The following is an 18,484-nucleotide window of genomic DNA, read 5'->3' as shown; positions in this document are numbered from 1 at the left end:
TATTTTTTATTTTTTTATATCTTTGAAATTTTTTAAAATAAGAATTAAAATCAAAAGAATGAAATACGGGACCAAAACAAAACCAAAATGAAATCTAATTAAGATCTAATTTACAAATAAAAATTAAATCGAAATTAAAATTACAATCTAAACTAAAGGAAAATTAACATATTCCTAAAATTATAAAACTGAAATCTAACTAATATCAAAACTTCTAACTAAAAAAAAAAAACTAACGCTAACCTATACGTAAGGCATCAGAAACGATTAAATCTAAACAAAAAAAAAAGAGCCTAAGACTGCGACGACGGAGCTATTGCTAACGCATTCAAAACGCAGACAAATGCTAACCCTATCCTTCAACATAAAAAAAACGCAGACAAATGCTGATCAAGACCAATGCATTACCACTCGCGTTACCTGGTTTCCATGATTTGGCGGCGGAAATGAATTTTTTGCAGGTTATTTTGACGTGGAATGAATCGATTTTTTTACCTTGGCTTGGAGACTGCAATCGAAAAGCCGCAGAGAAATTTCCTCTGGCGCTTGATGACCCACGTGATCTCCCTCAGCAAAAATCGAAAAGGATTTATGTTGGAAACTTACGCCGGGATCGTTCACGCACAGGTAATGACGGAAAAGGCGTTCAATCGGCGAAGGAGCTTGCAGGCATACGATAAGTCGATATATGGATTTATGAAACCAACAGAAAAATGAATACGATTTTTATTTTTATTAAAGACTGCGAAATGATTACCATAAACACCAAGACGCGGATAAACTGAAACCGCGATGAAAATTACCTCTCACGTTACCTGGCTGCCGACGCGTATATCCCTGAGTGATGGCCTGAGGATCGATGAATATCTGATTTACCTTTTTTTTTTAAAAACCTGTTTTCTGTAGGTAGATTTAGACCCGAGGTTTTCTGGCTATTTCCACGCATTGTATACGTTCCATTGAGAACTCATTTATGCAGATTACAACTCGATTTTCCAAAATTGCACTTTGACGGCGGTGGGATGAAAACCCAACAGCAAGAAGGATCACGCACTAGCTCAAAAAAAACCCTGAAAAGAAACCCTGCAAAAAGAAAACAAAACCCACATGAAAAATCTGTATATAAGCAAAAATTTAAAACCCTAAGACAGCTAATTAATTTACAGATTTGGCCCCTTAACAGCCAGATTTAGCAGTAAGCACAGAAAATATTTAAAAGAAAGAAATTTCAGATTGTCACTGTGAAGAACTTCAGAAAATCTCTCATGCAAACTTAGAAAAATAAACCGAATGATAGACCCAGGATCAAATCCAACTGGGCTCAGCAAAAAAATGCTTGCGGGAGTTGGCTGGTTCAGCCGAGAACTTCCCCGAACGCCCACAAAATTTCCTTCAATGATGTTTTCTGCACAACTCAAAACAACTGTCAATAAAGAGGGCAAAAATGCTGCTAGATCTCAGGAAGTAATGGAGATACCTGCCATTACTTCAGAAACCCTAACAGCACCCAAACCCCAGCAAGTGAACAAGATACCTGTGCTCACAATACTCTACGAAAAGCTATTATTAACGGCTGAAAATAACATATGCAGAAAATGAAACAATCTCACAACATTTCAAGAGAGTAACACCAGCAAGATATGGACCCCAAAGTCTTCTTTTATTAACCAGAAACAGATTTACAAGAGAGCTTCTTCAGTACAGACTCACAGATCCCATGATCTGAAATGACCCCTAGCACCCTATTTAAAGGAAATGATCCCAACGGCTAGTTCGAGTGATCCACGTAGAAATGATCTCGACCGTTGATGAGGATCAAGACATCTCTTGATCTCATCCGTCGATTTATTCACTTAATTTTTTTATTATTATTATTTTTAAATTTTTATATTTTTTAAATTTTTATTTTTATTTTTTTATTATTTTTTATTAATTTTTAAATTTTTTAAATTTTTATTTATTTTATTATTTTTATTCATTTTTTTTAATTTTTTAATTCATTTTAAAATGGATCACTGAACTAAGCCTTCGGAAACATCACCTAGGACCTAGGACTTAGGACTCATGAGGGGATTCAAAACATTTTTCGACCCTCAAGACACATTTCATGATGACTTTTACAAATTTACATCTTAAGGGGAAAACCCCTTTAATACAGACCCTCATCAATCACCCAGTTCTGCGACACAACTATAATCTAGCAGATTAACACACTAGGATTCTCCTAAAGTTCTAATGACAAAATGCATCCCGGCTTTGGGGTCAGGTTTGAAGGAAAACTCTGCCGATCCATGGATCGGTGAGACGAAAAACCTTCCGGGACATAGATTATCATAGAAAGTTAGGTCCACCTAGGCAATTTTACATACATGACTCAGATCTGCTTAGATTATTTACAATTCATACATGCAGACTGGGTTTACAATTGAAATGATCAAGCTGCTGATGACTGTAGGCTGGCACGGACACGTCGCTCAAGTGCTGCTCCTTTCTGTCAAGAAAAACAGGGTGCTGCACTGCATGGGTAGTTGACCAGTAGAGGTCAACAAGGTCCATCAAGGAAGCCTCCTTTTCAAAATGAAAAAGGAAGGAATGATATATGGTTATCTCATATTGAATGCTACAATTGCCACAAGAAAGGTCATTATGCACGAGACTGTCCCGAGAAGAGAAAAAGGCCACGTTACAACACCAGAAGCAACAACAATAATAAAAGAAGAAAAGACAATCAAAGGAATAACCGCGATAGAATATATGAAAGAAGAAGAAGAGATTTCTCAAGTGACCGTGAAGGAGATCTGTTGATTTGGGGTAGCATCGGATGTGCTCTAGCCTTGAAAATTGGTGGATAGGCTAAAGCACATGAGATCTCCAAGACTGAGAAATGGTTTGGGCAAATCTAACCAGTTTGGGAGATATTAAAATAATTAATATTTTTAATGGAGTCCCCAAGTCTAAACTTAGGGAAAATAAAATATTAATGTGAATTAATATAAAATTGAGTTAGAATGGTCCAAAAGTCATGGATCAAGCCAGATCTAATCTTAGCCATTGATTAGGGACTTAATCTTGGCCGTTGAATTGCCAACGAGAAAAGTATAAAAAGAGGATTGAGGGTCAGTTGGAGAACACACTGAGTTGATTAAGAATTCAATTTTTTGGGGCAAGGCTTGCTGAGGAAATCGAAGGAGTGATCAGAATTGCAGTTGAGGGGCAGTGAATACAGTAGTAGAGAGGCAGAGATAGTACCGAGAGCATCAGTGTAGAAGCCGGGAAAGGGTTGACGCAGAGCCAGCTAGAGGCCACGTAGAGGCAACCAGGAGCTGCGTAGAGCCTGAGGAGGGCCAGCGTGGGAAACGCAGAGGCTCTAGAGGCTGATGCTGGGAGATTTCGTGGGGTATATTGGAGTGGAGAGTTGGATAGGGTGACGCAGTCCCTATCAGGGTGACAGAGAGTAGCAGAAGTGCTGTGAGATTGTTCCTCCGGTGAGTTAGCCGGAATATCTGTCTCCGACTGAGAGGTACTACTGCCGAGGGCATTCTCTATTGGGTGAGCCATTTTTGGCACCTACATTGTATTATGAAACTACTTAATAATAAAACCCTCTGATAGCTGCACTGGTTTTCTTGCATTGGGTTTTTTCGTGGACATTAGTCCAAAAACAACGGTGTCACTTGTGCTTGTTTTCTTTCAGTTGATGATTTGTATGTGTTGATACTGTACTTGTATTTATTTTCAGTATTGACATGGTAAATAACTTGTTAAGTAACTGAACAAGTAGGAAGAATTAAATCAGATAGTACAGGAAGAATTTCTAATGGATAGACTTAGACATTCCAATATGGTATCAGAGCATGGTTGTAGATCACAGGATAACTTAAGGCATCAACCGAGCAGAGCAACAACAGAGGAAACAACTATCTTGAGTAACAGAAGATGTTCCTAGCAAAAAGCAACAAGAAAGGGTGACGCAAAGAGTCTATGTCATCAGTTCGAGCCAGGAGGAGGATCAACTTTGAGGCAGAGAGGAGCAAACCTGACCTACACAGTGCTCGGTCATCTTTCTCAGTCAGGAAGGATCGACGCTGTGGCCAGGAGGTGCAGATTGTGTCGGTGCCGGGATTACGCAGAACCTAGAGGCTCTAACCTTCAGACTGTTGGGGCATAGGAGGCTGTGGGTAAGTTGCGGAACGAAGCTGGTGGGGTACTGTGGTTAGAACAATACCTAATAGGGCTAGACAAAGGAGGAAGGAGTTGCTGCGAGGATTGGCAGAGGGATTTCCGGAAGGGAATTCGAGGCTTAGAGGGAGTCAAACCGAGAACTTCCAGACGGGAAGTAGAGAGACTTGAAAGAGTCGAAAGAGGAGCAACGAAATGGCAATGAATGGGCTAAGAGATCAGGATAGACTCGATGGAGCTTCAAACTTCATAGTTTGGAAGGCGAGGATCTTGTCCATTCTAGATAGTATCACATCAAACACTACGCCTTGAAAACAATAGTGATCCCGGTTGACCTAGCTGAAAATGACAAGTACGAGGAGGCAATGGCCAGGGCAAAGTGCAACATCCTTGATGGTGTCAAAGATCATTTGGTGCCACACATTGCTGAGAAGGAGACGCCAAATGAGATGTGGGAGGCCCTGAAGAAATTGTACCAGCATACTTTTGTGCAGAGGAGGATGTTACGTGAAAGCTAACTGTGGTCATATCAGATGCAGAAGGGAGAGCAGATAGATGTCTTCCTCGGTGGATTGAAGGAGATCCGTGATCAGCTAACTTCCTTAGGGGCCACACCGGATAAAAAACTGATGGTGAGGACCGCATTGATTGCAGTCTCAGAGGATTGGGAGTTATTTGTCTAGAGCATACTGGGTAGGACGAGCCTTCTAGATTGGGAGGAACTGTGGGCGACTCTTCGTCAAGAAGAGATCAGACGGGTGTCCAAGGCGGGGAGTAGCAGAAAAGGGGTCAAAATCAAGGAGGAGGAAGAAGAAGATGCGGCTCTCGCATCTGTGGGAAAGAAGGAGAAAAGAAAGAAGAAGGACCTCTCCAAGGTCAAATGCTTCCATTGTGGGGAACTGGGTCACTATGCGAACCAGTGTCCTAGGAAGAAGAGCAAGGGAGAGGCTTCTGAGGCCAAGGCTACGCCAGCTAAGGCAGAGAAGGAAGTGGAAACTGATGATGATTGTGCCATGAGTGCTCATGCACCTTGAGAGAAGAGGTGGGGAGACATCAAGCTGTAGTCAGACGGACTATAGGCGATGAGGGGCAAGATCCTTGAGGTACCTAACCTCTTGGATTATACCTTGCCACGGGAGCCTCGAAGAGTAGTAGGACTGGTGGATGTTAATAGAGACGGATGTGGATGGAGCGACAAAGAGGGCGACAGTGCAGAAGTCCTAGGACAGTGTGAGGTAGCGGTGTGAGAGGCATAGAATTGTTGCAGCAGCACAGAGGTAAGAGAGGGAGCACTTGTCAGCGACAGAGGGAGCTTCAACATTAGGAGTGTTTCTAGCCTGACAGAGATGTCAGAGTTGGGAGATCAGTTACTTACTTCTTAGTAATTGAGTTGCAGTGCAGCAGTTAGCAGTGGAAGTGCTATGAGCAGCGCGATGCAGCATGATGAGAGGGGATGCAGTGCAGATGTAGCAGTGGTAGTTGTAGGGCCATGGGCAGCAACATGAATGCAGAGGGAGCTGTCGTACGGATGCAGCAGTGGCAGTGGCAGGGCCATGGGTAGCAGTACATGATGCAGCAGTGTAAAGGATGTTGGGCAGCAGGCCTAGCATCAACACAGGGACCGATGTCGGATGATCAGGGTGATACTCAGTGAGGAGTATTACTAGAGCACAATCCTCGCTAAGAGGGAGTGTTGATTTGGGGTAGCATCGGATGTGCTCTAGCCTTGAAAATTGGTGGAGAGGCTAAAGCACATGAGATCTCCAAGACCCAGAAATGGTTTGGGCAGAATCTAACCAGTTTGGGAGATATTAAAATAATTAATATTTTTAATGGAGTCCCTAAGTCTAAACTTAGGGAAAATAAAATATTAATGTGAATTAATATAAAACTGAGTTAGAATGGTCCAAAAGTCATGGATCAAGCCAGATCTAATCTTAGCTGTTGATTAGGGACTTAATCTTGATCGTTGAATTGCCAACGAGAAAAGTATAAGAAGAGGCTTTAGGGTCAGTTGGAGAACACACTAAGTTGATCAAGAATTCGATTTTCTGGGGCAGGGCTTGCTGAGGAAATCGATGGAGTGATCAGAGTTGTAGCTGAGGGGCAGTGAATACAGTAGCAAACAGGCAGAGATAGTACCGGGAGCATCCGCGCAGAAGCCGGGAGAGGGTTGACGCAGAGCTAGCCAGAGGCCACGCAGAGGCAGCCAAGAGCTGCGCAGAGCCTGAGGAGGGCCAGTGTGGGAGACACAGAGGCTCCAGACGCTGACGCTGGGAGATTTTGTGGGGCAGATTGGAGTTGGAGAGTTGGATAGGGTGACGCAGTCCCTATCAGGGTGACAGAGAGCAGCAGAAGTGCTGCAGTGTTGCTGTGGGATCGTTCCTCCGGTGATTTAGCTGGAATATCTGTCTACGACTAAGAGGTACTATTGCCGAGGCCATTCTTTGTTGGGTGAGCCATTTCTGGCACCCATATTGTATTTTGAAACTTCTTTATAATAAAACCCTTTGATAGTTGCACCGATTTTCCCGCATTGGGTTTTCGAGGACATTAGTCCAAAAACAACAGTGTCACTTGTGCTTTTTTTTTTTTCTTCAGTTGATGATCTGTATGTGTTGATACTGTACTTGTATTTATTTTTAGTATTTACATGGTAAATAACTTGTTAAGTAACTAAACAAGTAGGAAGAATTAAATCAGATAGTACAGGAAGAATGTAATGAATAAAATATATAAATAATATAAATATAATGTAAATGATAATAATCATAAATAATTATTAGTTAATTAGTAATTAGGTTGAAGAAGCATTTCTAAATGAGACATGACTCTTTAAAAAGAGACACTTGCATGGTATATAAGCAAGCCTCTTGTTCTCATTGTAATTCATCATCATTTTTATTCTTATTCACATATTTAATATAATATTTATATCCTTAATGAATAATTTGATATTCCAAGACTGTTGGAGTAATTACTCTTAAGAAGGAACTTTGTTCGCTTCATTTGGTATCAAAGCAGTTCGGTCAAGTTGCTTAACCGGTGCACCGAGCTCGTTCTCCTATCCAAGTCTTTGACTATCGAAATTCGTCAACCTTGTTGTTGTATAATTGAAGCTTTTTGCTCAATATATGGGAGTTTCTCATTTTCTTCGTTTTTCTAGGCCTTTGGCCATAAAAAAAATTAACCAAAAAAAAATTTAAAAGTAAATAAATTAAAAAAGAAAAAAACAAAAGTACAAAATCTCATATCAAGTATATTTAAAACTTTTTACGTTGAGAAGCCCGTGGTTTTTTAAAAAGTTAAAGGAAAAAAAAACAAAAACAAAAAACGAAAGGAATACGTTTTACTTTTTACGTGGAAAACATTTTAATGGAGGTTTTAAAAACAACCCATGGTATTTTAAAAGTTAAAGAAAAAACAAGGATACAAAAGCTCTTACGTGAAAGGTAAATATTACTTTTTATAGGAGGTTTTAAAAACAACCTATGTTAATAGCTCATGGTATTTTAAAAGTAAAAGATATTTTGATAACATTGGAGAAAAGGGTGTGATCTAAATAATTTTAATCGTTCAAATCTAAAGATTATGACCGTACCAAGAGTCACGTCTCATCCAAATTTTCGAAAAAAAAATATTATTATAATTATAAAAAAGGATACTATATAAGCCTTATATAGTTACATATAAAAGGGAAAGTGGGTCTCAAAAAAGTATATATAAATTTTATATAATTATAATTTTATACTATATATAAATTAAAATTATATAATATATATATAAAAATTATTATTATATAATTTTTTTTATTAAAAGAGTGAAAAGAAGAAGAAGAAGAGAATATTTGAAATATATATATATATATATATATATATATATATATATATATATTATATTTTTATAAGTGAGAAGTTGAAATATATTTTATAAATTAAGAGAATATATAAAATTAAAAAAAAAGAAAAAAACGAAAAAAGGAAAAGAAAAAAGGGTTTTATATAAAAAATTATTATAAAAAAGGAGTGATTTAAAAAGGTATTTAATATTTAAAGAGTAAAATGGAGACTAGTAATGAAAGGTTTCCTGAAACCTTTGGTAAATATGTTGATACATTATTTCAAATTAAAGGATCGCTTGCAGGAAGAGACATCATAATCTCTATCTGTCCTGTTGAAAGAAGTAATTATGTTAGTCCTAAATGTGCTAACCAATTGGTGATTCCTGAATCAAATATAATTGAAACAAATATTTGTGGCAAACAATACGATATAAGCAATTTACACCTAAATATTGGAGATTATACTTTTACCTCAAAATTCGCTGTGAAAACCTTACGTTTTTATGATAGTGACATTGTTTTGGGGTTACCTTGGATGGAAACTCTAGGTTCCTTTATTCTAAATACAAAGAAGAAGTTTTTAACATTTTCTTACAAGAAGAAGAAAATAACGCTCCAAGATTTTACACTAAAACCAAATTCAGTAACACTAGAAGATATCTCAAATATTTCAAAAGTAATGTCTCAAGAAGGTAAAAAGGTATTACAAAATATGCAAAAAGAAATTGACAAAATCAATGTTGACAAAAATGAATAAGTTTCTTGATTTAAAACCATGGTGAAAAATTACTATCGCAAATTAAGAAACTTAAGAAGGATAAGAAGTCATTAGAAAACAAGGTACAACAACTTATCGAGAAAGAAGCATCAAATGTAGGAATTCAAGTGGATGACAAAACAACAAATACCGATAGAGTGAATATGACAACTCAAGAAGACAAGTCAGTTGAAGAAACGACACACGTAGATGTTGCAATTCAGACAATGGACATCCCAAGTGAAAGTTCCATAACCGTCTCAACAACATCTTTGCCAGAAGAAGATATAAAAATTGGCACATGCCCAGCAAGGAGAAATCAAACCAAAAAAGTTCCACATCGGCATTCGAATCATGAGAACAGACGAATCAACCATGCTACATATTTGAACCAGTCAGAACCAAGACAACAAATTAATGTTTCAGAGAATAATGACGTAACATCAATTCCGTGTTATGCTGACAAGTCGTTACAAAATTTTAGTGATCAGAATACTATACAAAAGATTAATCTAGGATGGTCTGATCCCTTCTTAGTGTGACAATTCTATTTGTCACTAAGAAGATCATATCAGCTTGTATCGACGAAGATGACTGTTCCAAGAGAGAAAGACTTTCAAAGCCGAAAAAGGGATCAAGCCTTTTTTAATCGACAAGCTTTGAGGACAAAGCTTTTTGAGGAAGGAGGCAATGTAATGAATAAAATATATAAATAATATAAATATAATGTAAATGATAATAATCATAAATAATTATTAGTTAATTAGTAATTAGGTTGAAGAGGCATGCCTAAATGAGACATGACTCTTCATAAAGAGACACTTGCGTGGTATATAAGCAAGCCTCTTGTTCTCATTGTAATTCATCATCATTCTTATTCTTATTCACACATTTAATATAATATTTATATCCTTAATGGATAATTTGATATTCCAAGTCTGTTGGAGTAATTAATCTTAAGAAGGAACTTTGTTCGCTTCAAAGAATTTCTAACGGATAGACTTAGAAATTCCAACAAGATCATCCTCTTCAAAAGAAGTCAAGGGCTCCCAGGTATGAAAGTAATGATGTAAATAAATCTGAATACATTCTTATTTTTGCCCTTACTAGTTCTTCTCCACTGGATTCGTGGGATAGTTCGTTGGTTGATAGTGGGGCCACTCGTCATTTCTTTGGATAGAAGGAAGTCCTCTCTAATCTGGTAGAGAGGGAGACTAAGCTAGAGATCATTCTTGGAGACAACTCCACCCATCTCGTGAAAGGCTTTGGGTCCGTCAAATTTCAGTTGAATTGTGGGGAATCAGTTTTTTTGCATGATGTTATGTATGTATCAGGATTAATGAAGAACTTGGTATCTATATTCGCATTGGAAGATAAAGGGATGAGGGTTGCTTTCATCAAAGGAAAAGTTTTGACTTGGTCTACTGATTCACCTATGAGAGATGCATTCACATTAGGATCAAGATTTGAAAGACTCTATTGCATTGGTTCATAATACCAATCGTCTGAGCAAGTTGTGGCACCGCGTATTGGCTCATCTACAGTATGATGCTCTTCTGAAATTTGAAGAAACTGGTCTCAGGTATTCTCGATGTTCAAGCTCATCATGATGGAGTTTGTCTAGGTTGTGTGAGTGGAAAGAAAACAAGGGGACCATTCCCCTCTAGTGAGAACAAGACAAATGACATCCTCCATCTCATTCATTTTGATATATGTGGTCCGATGCCTATGCATTCTATTGGTGGCCATCTCTATTACATCACCTTCATTGACGACTTTTCAAGAAAGAAATGGATATACTACCTTAAGCACAAGGATGAAGCCTTTGAAATGTTCAAGGATTCAAAACTTTAGTCGAAATTCAAATAGGAAAGAGAATCAAAGTATTCACATCTGATAATGGAGGGGAATACATATCAAATGAATTCATATAATTTTGCAAGAAAGAAGGGATTAAGAAGGAAACAATTTTGCCATATACCCCTGAACAGAATGATTTAGCTGAAAGGAAGAACATGTCTATATTAGAAGCTGCTCGTGCCATGCTCCATGATCAAAAGGTGCCAAAATTCCTATGGGGAGAAGCCACATCTGTAGCTGTATGTGTTCAAAACAGGGTGCCTAATCAAGCATTAGAAAACAAGATCCCCAAAAAAATATTCACAGGTGTTAAGCCCAATATTTTCCATCTTCGTGTATTTGGATGCCCCGTATATTTTCATGTGCCAAAGGACAAAAGGAACAAGTTGGAAGCTACAGGAGGAAAATGTACGTTTGTGGGTTATTGTGAAAATTCTAAAGCATATAGAATATATATTCCTGGTCAAAGGAAGGTCGAAATTAGCAGGGACGTAACATTCGATGAAGATGCAGCTCTTGGAAAAGCAAGAGATCTACCTCCGCCTCCTCCTCCTAGGGAAGAGAATGATGACTGGGATATTCTAGATAGTCCTTATGTGCTCGAGTCCGATATTGTTGATGATCCCATGGAGCCTATGGATCCTTTAGATCCTCCTCCAAGTAGAGACCACTTTGGCTCCACGATATTCTACAAAATGCTGAAAGAAATGTTCCCATTCGTTGATCATTTAGATAAAGGAAGCAACCATGCAAGTATTAGGGATATGTTACAGCCATGAGCATTATGATTCAAGCCAAACCGTCCTCATTCGAAGAAGCTATAAAAGAACAAGTTTGGAAGGATGCTATGGCCGAGGAATATGAATCGATTGTGAAAAATGATGTATGGGATGTTGTGCCAAGACTGAATGGGAAGTCTGTCATGACTTCAAAGTGGCTATTCAAGATCAAACATGGAATTGATGGCAGCATTGAGAAATACAAAGCAAGGTTCGTAGCTCGAGGATTCTCTCAGAAAGAGGGAGAAGATTATGATGACATATTTGCTCCTGTGGCTCGATATATAACCATCCGTTCGATAGTTGCCCTTGTTGCTAGTCAAGGATGGACTCTTCATCAGATGGACATAAAGACCACATTCCTTCATGGCATGTTACAGGAAGAAGTATATGTTGAACAACCATAGGGATTTGAAGTGGAAGATCGAAGAACGCATGTTTGCAGGTTGAAGAAGGCATTGTATGGTTTGAAGCAAGCTCCTCGAGCTTGGTATGCATGCATTGACAATTACTTAATGAAGTTTAGATTCACAAGAAGCAATGCCGATCCCAACCTCTACTTCAAGGTAGTCCAAGGTATGCCATTGATTTTGGTTTTATATGTTGACGATCTATTCTTGACAGGTAGTGAGCCTTTGATGATCACGTGTAAGAGGGAGCTAGTCTCTGACTTCGAGATGGAGGACATTGGTCTCATGCACTACTTTCTAGGCCTTGAGGTGTGGCAAAGGCCTCATGAGATTTTCCTTTCACAAGGAAAATATGTTGTGAAGTTGTTGGAAAGATTTGGAATGATTGAATGCAAATCCATGGGTACATCTATGGAAATGAACTTCAAGAAGTTATGTGGAGAAGCTGTAGGACCCGATTTGGAAAATCCATCCGAGTATAGACAACTGATTGGGGCTCTGATGTTCCTTGTGAACGCATGTCCATTCATATTATCTGCAATAAACACATTGAGTCAATTCATGACCGAGCCCCTCCATGCACATTGGATCGCTGCCAAACACGTATTGAGATATTTGCATGGGTTGATCACACTTGGTCTCAAATATTCTGCCGGAGATGTTCAACTTCATGGATACACTTGCGCTGACTGGGCAGGAAATGTTATCGACAAAAAGAGTACATCTGGATGTTGCTTTAGCCTTGGATCTACCGTGATATTCTGGATGAGCAGGAAACAGAAGTCCGTAGCATTGAGTGTAGGAATTTACAGGGTAAGTTCCTCAGACAGAACACCAAAGGACACCGCTCACAACCAGATCGCAGATCAATACACCAGTAATTTTGACGTGGTTAAAACCCTCAAAGAGGGAAACAGTCCACGGCTTGAGCCAATGCGGCCACTTCAGGCAATTTATTAATAAAAGAATGAAAATTTACATAAGCTTCTCTCATAGACGGATTACCCTACAAATGACCCTCCATGCGCTTTAAATAGAAATCATGGACCAATCGGGTGTCAAGCCACGGATCAAGTGTCGGTAATACTGAGGAGAGAATGAACCGTCGGATCACTACATATCGTGATCGTTGGATTGTAAGTTACAAAATGTACAAGGTAAAGAAACACACTTTACCTAACTCTATACCTAACTCTATACTAGACCAAGTTGTACTTAACTATTTCCTATGTGTCGGAATATCCTAACATCCCCCCTTAAGAACAACTTGGGATAGGATTGAAGGATTTACAAATATGACACAATAGGAAAAGGAAGGAGGCACTAGAGCCTATCCCCCCTGTTGTCGCGCGGATTGACACGACAACCCTCAGACCGGGGGCTGTCACTCTGATCCCCGATCCCTCCGTTTAAGCCTGTCTCCCGCGGCTAAGGGGGGTAGTCCCTGTGAGATGATGAGACCAACTGTCGACCAGTTGGTTGGGAGACACGAGATACGATATAAAAAAGCACTCGATGGATTTGATTAATTTAGTAGACCAGTGCCTTAAGAGATTGTGGTTAAAACGATTACTTGTTAAATGATATAAAAAAATGGACCATGAACAACAATCATCTATCATCAGCTAAATCACAATGCTCTTAGAATGACCAAAACGATATCCAGCAATTGAGAATTTTCAAAAAAAATGAATGCTTTACCACCACGAATCATAAATCATTAACCAGATATCAATTTCGCATCTCGACTTGAAAATTTTAGATCTCAGCATAAAAGATATAACGTGAAAGCAACTGAATCTAGCAAAATAATTTTCCAATTTTTTTTTTTTTTTTTTTTAATCTAAAGATAATTCTGAACTAAAACATTTAAATGAAAACCTAAATCAAACAAATTAAAAGCTAATTAAAACAAATCTAAAGAAAATTAAAATATAAAATAATTACAAACTAACAATAAACTATAACTAAACATGATTTAATATATACAAAAACTAAAAATCTAAAATCTAACTATATTAAAAAAAAAAACTAAGCCTAAAATAATTTAAATAAAACTTTTTGATTTTTTTTATATTTTTTATTTATTTTTGATTTTTCATATTATAAAAATGAAAATGTTAAAAAATCTAAAAATTATAAAATTCTAAACTTAAAATCTATTCTAAACATAAATCAAAGCCTAAATCCAAAACATTAAATTAAAATCAAATTAAAATCTACGTTAATTTAAACTAAAATCTAAAATTAAAAAAAAAACTATATAAAACAAAACTATAAAAAATTTTAAATCTAAATCTAAACTAATTTAATCACAATCAGACTACGTTACTCCTTATAACATAAAAAAAAAGGGAAAACGCTTTGAAAAAGAACTATGCCTAAAAAAATATAAAGCGCTCACACTATCAAATCGAACAAAGCCTAAGACTATGACGACGGTGCTGTTGCTAACGCATTCAAAATTTGGGCACGAATATTGTAATGGAAACCCTATCCGTCAACAAAAAACGCAGACAAATGCTGATCAAACGCATTACCACTCACATTACCTGGCTGCCGACGCGTTTATACCTGTTTTGATGGCCTGCTACTGCCTTTCGTATTGCAGGTGCGTGGATCTGTGTGTGCGTCTGAATTGATGCCGTCCCTAAAACGCAGCCATAAACCCAAAACGAAATCGATTTACCTGAGGGTTTGCGTGTTTTTTGCAGGTTCATATGCGGTTTCGATAGGAGGAGCTTCAGATGCGTGGAGAAGCTGAGCCGACGGTAAATATGGCAGATTACGCCAAAACTCGTGAAACCCCGTGTGAACAGTTTGAAACGCAGACGGAGGCTGGGAGGTGATTTCTCGGCGTGTTTGTAAACGCACGATGCCACTGATCTTCAGATTCTTGCAGTTTCAATCACGACAGTGCTGAAACGCATGGGTATTTTGAAGCTTGTGATCATACGCTATTTACTCCCGCAAAAAGCCGACACACGCTTTACTGAAAACTCCTTCACGCTAGGCTCAAAAGAAAACTCGCTTTTCTTATTCACGGATGTACTTCGATGGACTGGCGAGGATGGTGGCTTGATTTATGGCTTCAGGCATTTGCTGAGATGGACAAGATCACCCAAGGAACCAAAGTTGAAAACCCTGTACACAAAAACAAAACCCTAATGAAAAATCTGCACAAAGCAAAATTTGAAACCCTGAAACAACTGATTAATGTACAGATTTGGCCCCTTAACAGCCAGATTCGGCAATAAGCACGGAAATATTTTAAAGAAACAGAAATTTTAGATTGTCACTGTGAAGAACTTCAGAAAATCTCTTGTGCAAATTAAAAAATAAACTGAATGATAAACCCAGGATCAAATCCAACTGGGCTCAACACAAAATGCTTGCGGGAGTTGGCTGGTTCAGCCGAGAACTTCCCCGAACGCCCACAAAATTCCCTTCAATGATGTTTTCTGCACAGCTCAAAACAACTGTCAATAAAGAGGGCAAAAATGCTGCTAGATCTCAGGAAGTAATGGAGATACCTGCCATTACTTCAGAAACCCTAACAGCACCCAAACCCCAGCAAGTGAACAAGATACCTATGCTCACAATACTCTACAAAAAGCTATTATAACGGCTGAAAATAACATATGCAGAAAATGAAACAATCTCACAGCATTTTAAGAGAGTAACACCAGCAAGATATGGACCCCAAAGTCTTCTTTTATTAACCAGAAACAGATTTACAGAGCTTCTTCAGTATCAGACTCACATATCCGAATGATCTGAAATGACCTCTAGCACCCTATTTAAAAGAAATGATCCCAACGGCTAGTTCGAGTGATCCATGTAGAAATGATCTCGACCGTTGATGAGGATCAAGACATCTCTTGATCTCATCCGTCGATTTATTCACTTAAAATATTATTATTTTATTAGTTAGGGCTTTATTATTTTTTTAATTTATTATTATTATTTTAATTTATTTCATTTTTTAATTTTTATTTATTTTATTATTTTATTATTTTTATTCATTTTTTAATTTTTTAATTCATTTTAAAAGGGATCATCGAACTAAGCCTTCGGAAACATCAGCTAGGACCTAGGACTTAGGACTCATGAGGGGATTTAAAACATTTTTCGACCCTCAGGACACATTTCATGATGACTTTTTACAATTTACATCTCAAGGGGACAAACCCACTTAATACAGACCCTCACATGGATGGTGAAATATCATGGGGGTCAAGGATGCATTCATGCGGGTTTTTCAGGATAGAGCATCCCTTGATGAGGTGGAGGATCCCTTTGCAGAGTTTTCCACTAGCACTGGTCGATTTGCTGGATATGATCTGAGTAGAGACAGGGGGGCTAAGAAGTCCTATTCTCGGTGAGCAAATCATGGGGCAACAAGCCCTCCTCTACAGCAGTTAGCCATGAGGCTCCTCTCTCAGGTGACTTCATCCTCTTTTTGCGAGAGGAATTGGAGCACATATGGGAATTCGTATATTGTCAAGAAGAGAAGGCTTGAGCAGTCCAGGGTAGAGACAATGGTGTATGTGCACACCAACCCTTCGTCTTATTTGCAGGCAGAGGCATGAGTGGTTCAAGCGAAAAACAAAAGATGTGGGATGTCTTTCCTGATGATATGGGTCTGGACAACAGTGTTGAGTTGGCATTGGCCAACTTGGATCTCAATGATCCAGTGCTAGAGCCTGCTACATTTGATGATGGTGATACTGTAGAGGGGTTATCCTCCACACCAGCAAATGCAAAGATGACTTTGGTGATACAGATGCAAAGATGATGAGTATAGTGATGCTGATTTTGATGATGGCTATGAGGATTGATGACTCATGAGTCATGAGCTACCTACTGCCTTGAGGCTTGTATACTGGTAGTTGTTTTGTATTTGCTATTTCTATTTTCCATTGGCATTGCACTACCTATGTAACACATTTTGATTTTGATAACTTAATGAGAAAACTACAATATCTTTATCTTACTATCTCGTCTTTCTCCTATTGGATCATTGATGAATTGAATATGTATTATGATTTATCATTTATGTCACAATTGTATTTGTATGCATAATGTTACTTTGTAAAACTTACATCTAGATTAAGATCTATGTTTGAAATCAATGAATTTGTATCATGAATGAAAATTTGTGTAAGAAATATCAAATTTTTAATATATATATATATTAAAATAAAATAATATGTAACGTATCCGAACGTGTCCTGTTCCGGGGGGTCAACGTGTCCATATCCAACACTCGAATCCCCATGTCCGTCGAATCCGGTATCCCCGTGTCAGGTGACTTAGCTTGTGGCTATTTCCTTTATATAGTGTGACCATTGATGGTATGAAAGATATTCTTTGATAACAACTGTTCCTTGATGTTATAGATTGATCTTTTTGAAATTCAAAGGATCATCACTATATTGGTATTATATATGCATCTTAGTGATGTGCCATGAGGTGCTGATTGTAGGTGTGTTATTCAATGTTTGTATGCAAATTCTCGTGATTTGATGTGCATATTAACCTATTTTTATGTAAACCATCTCGTTTGCACACTCTGGATGACTCTTAGTCATCCTATTGTTCATCTAGATCTAGAATTCTCAAGCTCAATGACTATTAAATTAGAGAACTAGTCTAAGTCAAAATCTTTTCTTTGTTGATTACTATTATCAAGTTCTATGGCATATGAGATGCCTATTGCTATAGTATATTCAGAATAAGCTTTCTATGGTAATCAGATATATTGTGCTTTTGGGATTTTATTGTGATGACATGTGAACAAACGATGCATTTACTTATGTCCTCTGTTTAATTGATACTTACAGGCTGGGAAAGGAGGAGAGTTAACACATGATGAGACTACCATCATAGGAGGGGCTTTGGAAATGACTCAAAAAACTGCCAGAGATGCTATGACACCAATCTCCAGTACCTTCTCTGTTGATGTGAATGCAAAACTTGACATGTAGGCTATATGATTGTAATGTGATTTTACGTTTCAATGGACGAAATTTCTTGTGCAATTACATGATTGTGTATGTTTCTTTCTAAAACTGAAGCATTGATCTTCAGGCACACTATGAATTTAATAATGATGAAAGGGCACAGCCGAGTTCCTGTTTATTCTGGAAATCCGACAAACATTATTGGCCTTGTTTTGGTAAATTTCTTAGCTTTCCTATGGGACCTCAGTATGTTTCCGATGTTTTTATATAGGGGTTTATAAAATTATTGTATATCAAGTCAGCCATTCATGTCACATTAAATCTTTGCATTTATTGCTTTGGCAATGTCATTTTAATACTGTTCATACACTCATGAGATGAAACCTTCTTTGACCAGACTAAAAAACTCGGTATATTGCTGTGATTGTTCCAATGTGTTGTCAACTTGCAAATATTGTGTAGTTTTTTAATCTTTTGGCACAGCATTATCTGCCTACCAAAGATAATTACTGACTTAAACAAATAAGTGCTACTGTTTTTTCTTGTTTTTTCAGAGGCTACGTCAATTACAAACATTATGAAATGGAAAATAAATGGCATAATAATACCCTCCAAGGACAACATAATTTTAATCCAAGTTTATGGAAAAATGTCAAAACTGACTTTAATATGATTTACAATATGAATAATTG

General features: G+C 37.7%; 1 protein-coding gene across 4 annotated transcripts in view; it reads left to right on the top strand.

Moving 5' to 3' along the window:
• The window catches only part of LOC149257136 (DUF21 domain-containing protein At2g14520-like), a 478,430-nt gene that overhangs the window by 120,113 nt on the left and 339,833 nt on the right, over nucleotides 1–18,484 (top strand). For all 4 annotated transcript variants that reach the window (XM_089413642.1, XM_089413638.1, XM_089413641.1 and 1 more), the window contains 2 exons: nucleotides 17,673–17,812; nucleotides 17,920–18,007. In XM_089413642.1, coding sequence (XP_089269768.1) covers nucleotides 17,673–17,812; nucleotides 17,920–18,007 — 228 coding nt within the window. The remainder of the gene's footprint in view (nucleotides 1–17,672; nucleotides 17,813–17,919; nucleotides 18,008–18,484) is intronic.

Source organism: Pinus tabuliformis, chromosome 6, assembly GCF_031772625.1.
Source record: "Pinus tabuliformis cultivar Carrire ecotype Pingquan chromosome 6, CPIR1, whole genome shotgun sequence".
Taxonomy (NCBI): Eukaryota; Viridiplantae; Streptophyta; class Pinopsida; order Pinales; family Pinaceae; genus Pinus; species Pinus tabuliformis.
This window is presented reverse-complemented; position numbering and strand designations above follow the sequence as displayed.